Genomic DNA, 14487 nt, shown 5'->3' with positions numbered 1-14487 from the left:
CTGTGCGATTACCTTGTGGCTCATCCTTCTGCCCAGGGGACAAGGTCCAATCCGGGCTGTCGACTGCATCAGGAGCCTGCAGTTTCCCTGAGTCAGGCACATTTTCTTTTGTACGGAATTGACTTTGAAGTCAATATTATAAAAGGCAAAGTTTTTAAAAATTGATTGTTTTGTTTTAATCACATCAATATATTGTTAAAACGATTGATTTATTTTCTACCTGACATACAGACACTTTGGCTAGGAACTCCTCCCTCCATAAGTTTTCTAAAGGCTTGTTGTCTTTATGGCATCAATGTTTGGTGTGCCACTACAGGCAGAGACAGTTTCAAGGAGAAAACAATCCTGTGGTTGGAGTTATGAAGCACACAGAGGAAAATAATAATATTTGTTGGAGGTTAATTAGCCCAACACAGGAAATTACTGTAGGAGATTGTCAAGACAGTGTCTTCTGCCCGATCATTTTAAATGGGTTCATCATTGACCATCCTTTTATCATAATAGGTATTTATTCACAAAATGCTGGAGTAACTCAGCAGGTCAGGCAGCATCTCAGGAGAGAAGGAATGGGTGATGTTTCGGGTCGAGACCCTTCTTTAGACTAAAATAATCCTTTTATCATAAGGTCAAATAAGGATGCTCATCAATGATTGCATGTTCCTCAGTTCCATTTGTGACGCCACGGCAAATAAAACTGCCCATGTTTGCATGCAGCAAGTCTTTCAGGCATGGGTTGATATGTGGCTAGTAACATTCGTGCCACAAAGTGCCAGGGAATGACCGTCTCCAACTAACAATAGTAATTTATTTGTCACATACACATAAATGTGCAGTGAAATGAAAAATTACCCGCAGTTGAACAATAAGACCAATAAGAAAAATCAATACAAATGCAATAACACATACAATCATAAACTAACACCAAACAAAAGAAACATCCATCACAGTGAGTCTCCTCCAGTCCCTCCTCACTGTGATGGAAGGCCACAATGTATTTTTCTCTTCCCTGCCGTCTTCTCCCGCGGTCAGGCTGTTGGAGTTGCCACGTCGGGTCGTGTTTGCGGTTGTTTCTGTGGGGCTTGGGTCGCCCGCCGTGGACCTTTCACCGTCCGGCGCGGCCTGAAATAAGCCGCGGGATTTTCTCCGCCCGGCGGGGGCTTCAATGTCGGGAGCCCCGACCGACCCGACATGGCAACTCCAACAGCCTGACCGCTAACAGTATTTCCTTGTGACATACATCCCTCTCTCCTAATCTGCCCATCCCTTGCAGTGCTGGTTTTACAATGATGCTGGAGAGAATCATGCCCTCTGCTTCACCTTGTTAATCATCCCCTTTTATCTCCTCTCCCTCCAATGTCTCTCCTACTCCTATCTTGTTCAGTCTTCCTCTACTGGGGAGGAGAAAACGTGGTTTAAGTTATTTCAACAGTCATTTGGGCCAACATATTTTTTTGGGAGGGAAATCATGTGAACATTAATACTTCAGGCAGTGCTAACTTAACCCAATAAATATGGGTAGAATCTAAATTCTGGTCCATTATCCCTTGAGATTCATATTGGCGATGAATGTAATATTGATGCTTTCAAGCTCTTATCATGATATTGCTGTAGTTCTGTGCAAATAATGCCACATTTCCAGTCGGGAAACCAATGCACAAGAAATCTCTCAATCAGTGGTGCACAACAGTCGTATTTAAACTACAATGTTATGCAAGTTTGAAGTAACTTAATCCTTATCAGTCTTTGGTGTTCGACTGACATGGGCAGAAATGTGCGTTTTCCTTTCTTTCACATTTGTTATTTACTAATCCCTTGCTGGAATGTTGCAGTGCGTTGTGATTGAGGCACAGACACATGTTAAAACAAGAGGATGGCAGATATTTCTAGTGATGAAGGATTCAAGGCTATGAGGAGAATGCAGGAGGATTAGATCTGAGTTACAGAGCCAATGGTTTGATTCTAACACAATGCATGAAACGTCCATCCTTCTTCATTTGAATGGTCTTTAGCTCAAAAGGCTTTGGCGACAGAGTTAAAATCAGCTCTTGATATACCCTGAAGTCAATTCTCACTGGCAGGCTCTTTCAGGAATAATGAACTGCTGAGTGCAAAATTAGGGACTGCCCACCACCAAGGGAAAATTAGCCAAAGTTGACTAAGGCATAAATAGACAAATATTCAAAAAAGACTGAGAAAATGAAATGGTTACTATGGAACCATAACGTGAATATTTTAAGTTATTTCGTAACTGAACTTAATGTGCTCCGAATAACCTTGAGCCTTTTGCTAAGGAGGCATGTGGGTGTCTGTAGCAGGCAGGCTGTATAACCTCAACACGAGCAGAGGAAGCTGAATCTTGTTTTAGGATAATGACTTGCCAGGAATGCAGATTTTCTCAAAACATCCGAATACATCCGAAGTAAGGATTTTCTCTCCACATTTTAAATCGGGTTTAAGGCAAATTGCCGTTTATCTCTCCCTACGATGTGGAGCTCAGACTACAAAGAGATCCCAAGGTTGCACTGACTTCTGCAGTTATTAGTGCGAAAGTGTGGGAGAACACATCAGTTGACAATTGTATACAGCTTCTGACATTTTGTCCTGCAGACTTTGAAGGAATTGAATGTGAAAGGGCCAGCATAACTGATGACTAATTTGGTGCATGTTTCGTATTCCTTTTTCTTCCTGAAACTCCATTGCAACAGAGTTGGGGCTCTTATTTTGATTTCCTCTGAGGTATGGAACAAAAAAAAAAGAGCAGGAAAAACCCAGTGAGTCAGGCAGCATCTGGAATGGACAGACAATGTTTCAATTTGGGAACCTTCTTCACATTGATGGAATAGGGGGGAAGAGAAAGGGTGGAAAGGAGAGGTAGAGGTAGGGCAAAGTCTGGTAAGTTATAGGTGTGTACAGGTGAGGGGGTGCGGGCTGATTGCCAGATGAGTGGAGTAAGGACAAAGGCCAGAGAAGAAAAGCAGATAAAAAGATGTCGGATAAGGAAAGAAGAGGAGTGAAATGTAAAGGCAGAGGATGAATACGGGGACAGGGGGAACGGGAAAGAGGAGGAAATAAAAGGGAAATATGGGATTCGGAGATGGTAGATGGGCATACGTAGCAGGGGAAGGGAGCAGGATGACAAGCGTGGTGGGAGGTGTTTTGAGAAAGTTGTTTGCACCAGGATAGGGAGAGGAAGTGGGGTATGTATTACTTGAAATAGGAGAATTCAATGTTCGTACCATCGGGTTTTAGGCTACCCAAATGGAATATGAGGTGCTGAAACCATCAATGCCAACTAGAAATTGTGGAAATATGGGAAATTATTTGGGTCAGGTTCTGGCATCATGTTCAATACAACTGAACCACGGACAACAGCCAGCGTTGAGTCCCAGCAACATTCACACACAGAAAATAGGCAGCTACATGAAGGTAGAATTTGAACTGCAGAGAAAGGGAGGAAAGCAATAAGCAAGTTTAAGAAGTCATGACAAACTCAAAGATCTTTGGTTCACATTTTGCAAAGAATGGATAGCCCTTGTACATTTAAGTCTGATTGAAATTTGATTCATATTTACTGTTTGTTTATTTTGAACCCTTTCAATGATAGGGAATACTTGTATTAGTTTTGAAGATAAACAGGACCTGATTCCACATTTACTAGAACAGTTTATTCTGCAAGATAGCTGCAGAGATCTCAAAACAAGCTTTGCAAAAAAATCCACAACCTCCTACACTGTGGCAAAAAAAAGGTAAAAGCAGTATCCAGGTACCTTGCTTGGAGAGAGGAAAAAGTAGTCACTGGGTATTTGTTCGCTGACCCAAGAGGACAAAGGTCAACTCTAATCAAATATAATGACTGCTAATGCAGACATCTGATCACTAGCTAACTACAGCAGCCTATGAGGTTCCGTGCAGAGCCTCTGTGAGTCGTCAGCTGGGGACTTTCATCTCCACTTGGACAGATAATGTAACCAAACAACTGACAGAATGCTAATACTTCAACAAAATGATAGACAGCTACAAATTCTTAAACTGAGCTGTTCCTTAATGATAATCATGACATCCCATTTGTTTTTCATTATTGTTCTTATCCACAGGCAGAATTTAACCCCATGCAGTCTAGGTAACACCCAAGTTATTTTTATCTCTGCTTTTCTCAACTTCTTTTGTAAACGCTTTCCATTAACTGCGGCCACAGTTGTCCAGTTTGGTTATCGTTATAGTGCAAAGCCTGGTCACTTAACTGTAGTTTATTCTGCGGATTTGAGCAACATATGATTGCTCTCGGAATACTGTGAGCAGTTCCAGTCACCATGCTACAGGAGGATGGGATTGAGGTGAAGAGAGCACAAAAAAAATTCACATAGATGTTGCTGGGACAAGAAATCTTGAGTTATAAGAAGAGGGTGGATAGGCTGGGACTTTTCCGTGGACTTAGGGGGAAGGTTTTCACATGGAGATTGGTAAGCATATTGATCATGCTGACAGAGAAAGTGGTATAGGCATGTGCAATTACAACATTTAATACAGATAGGAAAGGTTTAGAGGGATATGTGCCAAGTGTCGGCAAATGGGACTAACGTATATGGGCAACTTGGTTGGCATGGATGAGTTTGGCTGAAGGGTTTGTTTCTGTACTGTACAACACTCTCTTTGATAATGCCAATGTGTAATTTAATACACGATGGCTGTCACCACAAAACAAAGCATATGGGACTGGCGATGTTTCTTCCAAAAGGATAATCAGGAACCCATTCTTTATTTTTCTGCATGAAAACAGCAGCTTGGGCGCTAAGTTATCACATACAAATTAAACCCATATGTTTTTAAAGGATTCAGGTTTTTTTGTAAGTTCTCAAATGCTTCCACAGCCATTACACCATGACGGTACCGAGATTTCTTCATTGTGATTCTGCATCCAACACACAAGCACTTGTAGCAGAAGTCAGTGGATAATGATGGAAGAATTTTTTTTTTAAACCCACGCGCTGTTTAATTGTGAAAATCTGCTGATCAAAACAACTCTTTCTGACTCACAGCAAAGAAAGGAATGGCAGTATCCATTGCTCTTCAGGTTATCAAGACTTGCAAAAAACAACTTAAATACATTGCAGCCCAGACTCCAAAGCCAAATAAAATGCTTCCGAGACTTATTTCATTCAGCACTAACTTTCATTGGGCCAACTACAATGCTGCATTTTAACATGTCATCCTGTCTGAACCCATTTTTTTCAGGATTACCAGCAACATTTTTCAGATTACCTGCAGTTTATAGGACTGACCTTAGAAAGGATTGGGAGGGGTGTGGGAGGGGTGAAGGAGGGTGAAGTGGTTTCTTCAAAACAGAGCAAGAGCAATTCCTGGTGGGTAGATCAAGGAATATCAATTATTTTCCCAAAGGTATTAATGCGACTAAAATTATCAGGATAGCAAATAATCCTTCTAATGTGCACATATCAGGTGGTGATATACTTGACAATTTTTGTCCAGTTATTAAGTAAGGAAAATGGATTTGAACTATCACTATGGCCTTATTATGTGATCAACAAATCATATTTTACAACCACACAAGGTAATGATTTGGCAGGTAATGTGTCATTTTTCTTGTTAAAGCACTAAGCCAGTTATGAATCATGCTGGAAGTGTAACAGGGGAATCGAAGTGTCCATAGAAGGAACAAGTGGGCCATAAAACATCAGTGCCATTTCCTGGGGTAGAATTGCACGAACTCTCATTGTTCTTTGTGCAACTTGCTGATGGGATAACCAAAGGACTATCGCTAGTCTCTTCCATAGCAGGCTGACAGCATCAGTAAGTTAACATCTTTTTTTTTAATGGAGTATTAAAGCAGTACAATTTAAAGATGCCATATGAAAAGCCCTTGAGATAAAGAAGAAAATAAATAAAATTGCATTTTATAAGTGCCACATAATAATTTCAGCAGGGGCCTGTATTAGAAATTTTGATCTGTTTATTTACAGGAAATCTGGTTGTAAATGAGTTCAGATCACTTTCAATGGCTATCATAACCAGTAAGAATCTTTATTATTGATAAGTTCCAACAGGTTGTATAAAAACTGAGTAGAGCAGACATAAAATTGCCCGGGCTAGGATAACAATGCCAGAACACAGCACACACAATATTTATTCATTCATGAAGCAAGGAGAACGCCAGCATTTATTGCATAACTCTAATTTCCATTGAACTGAGTTAACATTTTAGAGGGTGTATATGACTTGTGGATCAGGAATCACTTGCAGTCCAGAATAAGTAATATAACAGTTTTCCTTCAGGAAAGGAAATTTGTTAACCAGATGGATATTCAGAAGAATTTGATCGTTTCATGGCCAACATTATTGATATTAATTTGTAATTTTTGTTTTAATTTCACTACTTGCCATGGTGGCAAATGAACTCATGTCTGCAGGTCAGTTAACCAGGCCTCTGGATTTTGGTGTGGTAGGCTAAACATTATTGTTGCGTATCCAGCCTGTGAAAGCAGGCAGTGAAGAAAGCTAATGGCATGTTGGCCTTCATAACGAGAGGATTTCAGTATAGGAGTAAAGAGGTTCTTCTGCAGTTGTATAGGGCCTTGGTAAGACCACATCTGGAGTATTGTGTAGAGTTTTGGTCTCCTAATTTGAGGAAGGACATCCTTGTAATTGAGGCAGTGCAGCGTAGGTTCACGAGATTGATCCCTGGGATGACGGGACTGTCATATGAGGAAAGATTGAAAAGACTAGGCTTGTATTCACTGGAGATTAGAAGGATGAGAGTGGATTTTATAGAAACATATAAAATTATAAAAGGACTGGACAAGCTAGATGCAGAAAAAATGTTCCCAATGTTGGGTGAGTCCAGAACCAGGGGCCATTTAGAATAAAGGGGAGACCATTTAAAACTGAGGGGAGAAAGAACTTTTTAACCCAGAGAGTTGTGAATTTGTGGAATTCTCTGCTACAGAGGGCAGTGGAGGCCAAATCACTGGATGGATTTAAGAGAGAGAGATAGAGCTCTAGGGGCTAGTGGAATCAAGGGATATGGGGAGAAGGCAGGCACGGGTTATTGATTGTGGACGATCAGCCATGATCACAATGAATGGCGGTGCTGGCTCGAAGGGCCGAACGGCCTCCTCCTGCACCTATTTTCTATATCTTCTATGTCTATGAAAGCTATATTTGAGGACGTTGGGAATTTTGGTAATGTTGGAGGAAAAGACAGGAAAATTCATCGTCTTCAATTCTGCTCAGTAACATCTGGGGAAAGAGCACTTGTGGATACCAGACAAAACTAGCATCTTAGCTTTAGCTACCAGTATCTAAAGTGTTCAGATATCCTGAGACCACTCGTGGGGCAAGCACGTAAATAAGAACGTCCTTATGAGTGTGCCCGGCGGTGGCGGAGTCGGCCATGGAGTGGGTGCCGCCATCTTACCGCGGGCCTCCGGCAGACGCCGCCTTAGCCCCACCGCGCTGCCACGGCCGCCACCCCTCGTACAACGCGGGCGGGCAGGGCCAGGGCCAGGACGATCCTGCCTCCCGGGGGCAGCACAGCCGGGTTGGAGGCGACCTGAGGCCGGGTCTCCCGGGCCGGGACAGAAGCCTCGCTGGTGCCCCGGGGAGACTGGAGCCGGCGGCCTGGGGCCCGTACCCGGGGCCTGTACCCGGGGCCTGAGGAGCAGCAGCAGCCGGCGGGCAGCGCTCCCCGCCCGTGGGGCTACGGACCACCGCCCGGAGAGAACCGTCCCGGTCTCGACCGTCCCAAGCTGTGGGATCAGCCGCAGGACTACCCCTGCCCCCATGATGTCTCCACTGTCTTGTGTGCATGCCACAAGTACAGTCGGCAAGTCGTTGGTTCCAGTGGCTTAGGGCTTGTCTACCTAGCATGTGAAGCCTGGGTTCGGCGAATTGCGCGGAGGAAACCACCAGAAGGTTCAACGCGCAGAAAGACGATCCCAGCAAAGTGTCGTGGAGCGCAAACAGGGCAGAGTGAGATACGTAGGACACTTCTGACCAACACAATCTGCGCAACTCCCCCTCACTTAAATCCAAGTTAAGCGCAAGTCATGACTTCAACCTCGGTCAGCATACCACGGCTGGCGGCGATCCCAATCAGCGGTCGAAACAATAAGATTGAAAGTGAAGTCATGGTCATCTTCGAACCCGAAGGACGAACAACAACAACATGAATGTGTCGCCATTGGAGTGAATAGCATAGTGCTTCATCACAACTGACTATTAGATCTGAAAAATAGAATAGCCAGGAGCAGGATATAATCCATTTGGAAGTCCACTACTGATCAATTAGATCATGACAAATCTGATGCAATCAATCATAGAATCATCAGAGCACAGATGAAGGCCCTTCAGCCCAATTTCCTTCTGAATCAAAATTTATCAATCTCAGGTCATAAAAGTTCCAACTTACCAAATCATGCAGATTAAGTGCTATGAGTTCCAAAATTTCATCTGAAAATGAACTTCCTCATTTCTCTTCCAAATGACCACACTCTAACTTCACATCACTATTGTTTTTCATTTTCCATGATAATTTCTGTATATCAAAAAAATCTAATCCTTTAATATATGTTTTTAAATAACAGGGAGAACAACTGATGGAATAAAAATGATGCAAGTCACAGGCTAAGAGTCTGGATGTGGGAGCACCTCAATATGTCTGTCATGAGGTCCATACACCATTGAAAGAACACGGCTTTGCTGAACAGAAGTCCCCACAATACTTCCTTCAACATATTCCACCACGAAAATGATGAGCAAGGGAATACTACTTACTTGCAGCCAGCTGGTTCTGATAATGTTGGACTGCATCGGCACTGAGCAGCAAAGGATGGTTTGCGTTGAAGGGCGGCTGAAGTTCATTCCACAGTGGAGTCCTGCACAGCGGAGGAGAATAAAAACACAACTCATTTGGGAAGGACAATCACACACAGAGAACAGGCACACACTGCAAATACTTCAGTGAGGTTGTCAACTCTGGGACTGATGTGAATTATCAATATTACAAGGACCATTCAAATAACCTCTTGACATCTTATGAATATTTAAGATGTTTTATTCCAGGCTTGATGAATCTTTCCAAAAATGCTAACATATCTTTCTCTTCCACTCCTTCAGATTGCCACAATACTGTTCCCAGGCTACCATCAAAAATCAGTTGCTTAGGATCAAGGAATCATATGAAGCATTTGACTTATTGGAGTATTGAACTTTTTTTTGCATTTTACTGCTGTGTCTATATGTTTTCTAATATTTTGGTGATGCACAACGCTGGGTATGTAAAATTTTAATTCAACCGTTTCTTCAGTTTAGAAAATATCCAGTTAGCCTGGAGTTGACCTTGCCAAAATTTGCATTATGTGCAAACAGCAATTTTATAACAATTTTATAACTGCTGACCAAGTCCATGCTAACCATCAACCACCCATTTGCACTAATTCTACGCTAATCTAATCCAATCTAATTCTCTCCAAATCATTATCAATTCCCCCCCCCCTCAAATTCCACCAATCACCTACATCCAAGGGGCAATTTAGAGAAATCAATAACTTACCGACACTCGCCTTTGGGATGTGGGGGGAGACCAGAACACCTGGGGGAAACCCAGGCAGTCACAGGGAGATGTGCAAACTCCACACAGAAAGCACCTGAGGTCAGGATTGAACGCAGCGGCTCTACAATCTGCACCACTGTGCATTTAACTTGATGCATTCACAGCATAATTCATTTTACCATGTTTATTTGCATTTTGCAAAAATAACATATTCCCCATGTAACATAGAACAGTATTACACAGGCCCACAATGTTTGTGCCGAACATGATGCCAAGCTGAACTGATCTTATCTACCTGCACATGATCAATATCTCTCTATCCCCTGCATCTCTGTACCTATCCAAAAGCCTCAAATGCCACTATCATATTAGCCTCCGCCTGGCAATGCGTTCCAGGCCCTCGCCACCATCTGTGTATAAACTTGCCCGGTACATCTCCATTAAACTATCCCCCTCTTACCTTATAGCTATGGGAAAAGGTTCTGACTGTCTCCCCTATCTATGCCTCTCATAATTTTATATGCAAACATTTGCATTTACTGATCCAAGTTGGATGGAGAAGCTGAATGTGATCAATTCCCTCCTCTTTCTTGGTTCTCAAGTAAAAAATATTTGTTCAGAGGATGTGGACATTGCTGGCAAGCTAAGAATTTATTGCCCCACTCTAAGAGCTTCCTGAACAGTGGCAAACTGGACAGTGTCATGGAATAGCGTGAGGCAACATCATTAGTGCATCTGGTGAACCATGCAGGCCTGACCAGCAAAAAATGACAGATTTCTTCCCCTGAAGGCAACGGCAAGCTAGGTCTTTGTAACAATCCAGCAGCTTCATGGTCATCATTGCTGACGGTAGCGTTTTTTTACTTAGAGATTTTATTTAATTATTTGAACTTAAATTCTCCAGCTGCTGTGCTCACATTTGAACCCATGCTGCCAAATCAATATTCCAGGTCTCTGGATACTATTCGATTAATTTAACCAACATGCTGCTTTACCACTGAAAAATTGCAGCCTTAATCTGATTCATGAACAAAATTTGAAGCATTACCGTTAGTTCCCGATATATCAGGTTTTTATTTTGCATGGAATTATGTAAAATGTTTAGCATATTAATAGGCTATTTGACCAAACTACTCTGTGCTGGTATTTATGCGCCACACAATTCTGTCAGTTTTCTATAATACACATATGAGCATTGTTCTGAGGCGATAAAAAGCTCTTAGAATGTGCAGGTTTCTCCCTTTTGAAACAGCACATCCTAAAATGCATCTTGGTTGGCTGCTGCCACTATTAGTGACAATGAGTTCCACTTCCGAGGCGCTTTCAGGTTAAAGATGCCATTTCTGAATTATTTTATGGATTTATATAAGCTGAATTCATGCGACATTGCAGTAACAGAGTAAATGCAATCCGAATCTTGAACCAAGTCCTGAGCTGACACCTAAGTGAATCACTGTGGGAGTCCCCAGTGGAGACTGTCTCACTACATTCTATTTTGGCATGATTTCAGACCTCAACATCCGCCTTAGACTGCCCAAGTTGATGCAAGGCAAAGCCACCAATTTGTGGTGTAGGCACATTCCCACGCAAGAAAGTGTCGCTAACAAAGGGAGAATTCTGCATCTAACTTTAGTTGCAAAACACTAATGGGAATGTCACATCAGATGCACATTTCGGACCATGGATCACATTGACTAATTCTGTAACCTATCGAAACTAATATGCCAAGTAACCCTTGTAAAACTGCATAGCTCTGGATCACTGTCTATTTGTGATAATACAAATCAATCCTGCACGTTTCATCTCCAAACAGATGGAAGCTGGGGACTAGCACATTCACACTCACAAGTATAATATATTTTGGCTAGTTTTATTCATGGGATGTTACTCATCGGAAGAATCAGAAATTCCCAAGCCAAGCAACTGAGGTGCTGGGACGTTCTCCCTTTTCCATTTCTGACAAAAGTCTTCAAAGTGAGACATTAACTTTGTTTCTCTTTCCACAATTTCTGCCTGACCAGCTGACTGTTTCCAGCATTTTTCTTTTTATTTCAGATTTTCAGCATCTGCAGTTTTTTTTAAAAACAGAATTCGTTTAAACATGCATTGGAACAGCTGCAATGATAGAGGGCTCCTTTCTGCCCTCCTCATGCAGCAGCCTACAAGCTGTGCAGCCTGAGCCAGTGGTATCTGCGCCTGCCCTCATCATTCATAGCTTTGCCTGGGTGGGGGGGGGGGGGGGTCACACATTTTTGTGGTTAATGTCAACAATTTGGCTAAGGCAGAAAAATGACTGAACAATTTGGGTCTGTGCAATAGAGCAAACTTATACTTTGAGATGATATATTTATGACTATACTTTTAAAGCCAGATATGAGGAAGGTCCAGCACTGAAAAGATAATGCCCAATCTTACTTTTCTATTGCATAAGGGCTGACACCACTGGGTGCTTTGGGACATCGTGAGACCGCAAACATCGCTGTGGAAATGCAAATCTTTGTTTCTTCGGTTAAGTGTCCTTTCCACTTAATTACTAACTTGCAATTCCACAGAAAGGAAGTGAAAAACTGTGATTAAAGCAATTTTATAAAAAGATTTAATTTGGGGGAAAAAAATTGAAATAATATTTGACAATATTTATCTTTGTCCCTTAAAAGCAACCTTTACAAAAATCTCCATGTGTGGTATTTGAATTATCCAGTCCCCAGCTCTGGGCCTTGGTCAATTTTGGTTGCTTTTTTTAAAGTTCTCATTAAAAAAAAAGTTTTCATTTGCTGACCTTCTCCAAAATACATAACTTGGAACAACTCGTCTGTGACAAATGAACTTACGAACTTCAAGACCCATTACATCTTTTAATTGTAACAAAATCATGTGAAAATAACTTTAAAAAAAACAGAAGTCATGGTGGTGTATGGAATGAATAAATCAGAGGAGCAGCAAATTCCCCTTGGAGAAACCAGTAACCAGCTTAATTAAAACACTGCTGGTTATAATTATGACGTGCAAAATTGACAGGAGCTTATTGAAATTTCCTGAGATTCCCACCTTTAAAGTGTACATGAAAACGTAGTTTATCTCCGTAAAGAAAGCGAATCAAAATTATGAGAGCCCTCTCTCATGGCTTTCCCTGACTGACGTTGAAAATAGGCCACCGTGAAAGGGCAAAGTCTCTGGAGGGATCTCCAACCATCGCTTCCATTCGATGCTTTCACCTTCTTCAGCATTTGCTTGGTTTGAAGGCGGCTCGCTTTCACTCCTGTTCTCTAGGTTCTAATGGTGGCTGTCGGGTTTAAGGTGCGTGCTGTACGTAGTCCAAATTTCTGAAATGTTCAGGGGAATAGGGAAGACTGCCGCCCAGTAAACAATGAGCTGTGTGCTAGTTTGAGGCCTTGATCTTTTAACATTCTTTATATGGTCAAAGGTTTGCTGGTGCACTGGTGAATTTCAACATTGATGTCTGCCTTCTCCTGAGGTGTGGGAAGTAGTCTAAATATTTTTCATTGTGGATCTTTATTTCCGAGGAGGGTTGTGTCTGTCGTGTCGACGGGGAAGGTTAGTATCGGCTCTTTGGAGACTTTCAATAATAGGTCCATTTTCTTCGTTACTTCAGTGATTGAATCGACAATGAGTTGATGCTCAGCCTCCGAACATATGCGTACTGCATCTCATGGCTAAGGGAGGATTGATCCTGGGTTCTGGAATAGATTTGATAACAACTGAACAGCTTCCACCTGTCCTGTCAATTCGTTTCTTTCCAGCAAATGGTTGAAATATTGAAGGAATGAGCCAACCTTGCTTGACACCTCTTTGCAAAGAGATAGGGTTTGTGGTGGCGGCGATGACAAAATCATACATGTCATCATGTAGCAGACTGAGATTAATTTGACAAAGTCAAAGGCTTTTATGAGGTCAAAAAGAGATGGTGGCTGATGTTGCTTCTTGCATTCCTCAGAGTCAAAGATGGTTTAGTTTAGTTTATTATACTGAGGTACAGTGAAAAGCTTTTGTTGCATGATATCCAGTCAAAGTAAATACACAATCAAGCTGCCCATAGTGTACAGATAAAGGGTACAATATTTAGTGCAAGACAGAGTCTGATGACAACTGATCAAAGATAGTTCAAAGGTCTCCAATGAGGTAGATGGGCCATACTGCAGCTGGTGAGAGGACGGTTCAGTTGCCTGAAAGCTGGGAAGAAACTGTCCCTGAATCTGGAGGTATGCGTTCTGTAACTCTTACCTGATGGGAGAGGGGAGAAGAGAGGGAGTGAGACTGGTCCTTGGTTATGCTGGTCGCTTTGCCGAAGCAGCATGAAGTGCAGATGGAGTCAATGGAAGGGAGGTTGGTTTGCATGATGGTCTGGGCTACGTCCACAGCTCTCTGCAATTTCTTGTGGTCTTGGATGGAGCTGTTCCCAAACCATGTTGTGTTGCATCATGATTAAAAAGCTTACTATGGCGTTAATTTAGAAGTTGGTGAGGGTTGGGGACATGCCAAATTTCCTAAGCCTTCTGAGTAAGTTGAGGCGTTAGTGTGCTTTTTTTGGCCACGACTTCGATGTGGCTACTTCAGGACATATTGCTGGTGATATTTATTCTTAAGAACTTGAGTTTCCGACCATCATGTGTGGGTCATGTATCTATATGGAATCAATTTCTCCAGTAATTCAGGAAACAACTCTTCAGCCAGGGAGAAGACCTTTGCAATTAATTTGCCTGTGGCAGACAGCAGGGAGACCCCTCTAAATGTCTGGCAATTGGATTTGTCTTCTTTCTTGAAGATGATCACAAATATCATGTCTCTAAGATCACCTGATATGTCCCCCACATAACAGATAAGACTTAATTTCGCCGTTGACAAGTTTTAGCAGGACTACCATTTACTCCTGTGACCTCCTTGTTTTTCAGTTGACACAA

The 14487-nt window shown here is 42.1% G+C and overlaps 1 protein-coding gene across 6 annotated transcripts in view; it reads right to left on the bottom strand.

Moving 5' to 3' along the window:
• bcas3 (BCAS3 microtubule associated cell migration factor) overlaps window positions 1-14487 on the bottom strand; it is a 681054-nt gene that overhangs the window by 297108 nt on the left and 369459 nt on the right. For all 6 annotated transcript variants that reach the window (XM_078422068.1, XM_078422067.1, XM_078422074.1 and 3 more), the window contains one exon: window positions 8791-8891. In XM_078422068.1, coding sequence (XP_078278194.1) covers window positions 8791-8891 — 101 coding nt within the window. The remainder of the gene's footprint in view (window positions 1-8790; window positions 8892-14487) is intronic.

This window comes from Rhinoraja longicauda, chromosome 26, assembly GCF_053455715.1.
Source record: "Rhinoraja longicauda isolate Sanriku21f chromosome 26, sRhiLon1.1, whole genome shotgun sequence".
Taxonomy (NCBI): Eukaryota; Metazoa; Chordata; class Chondrichthyes; order Rajiformes; family Arhynchobatidae; genus Rhinoraja; species Rhinoraja longicauda.
This window is presented reverse-complemented; position numbering and strand designations above follow the sequence as displayed.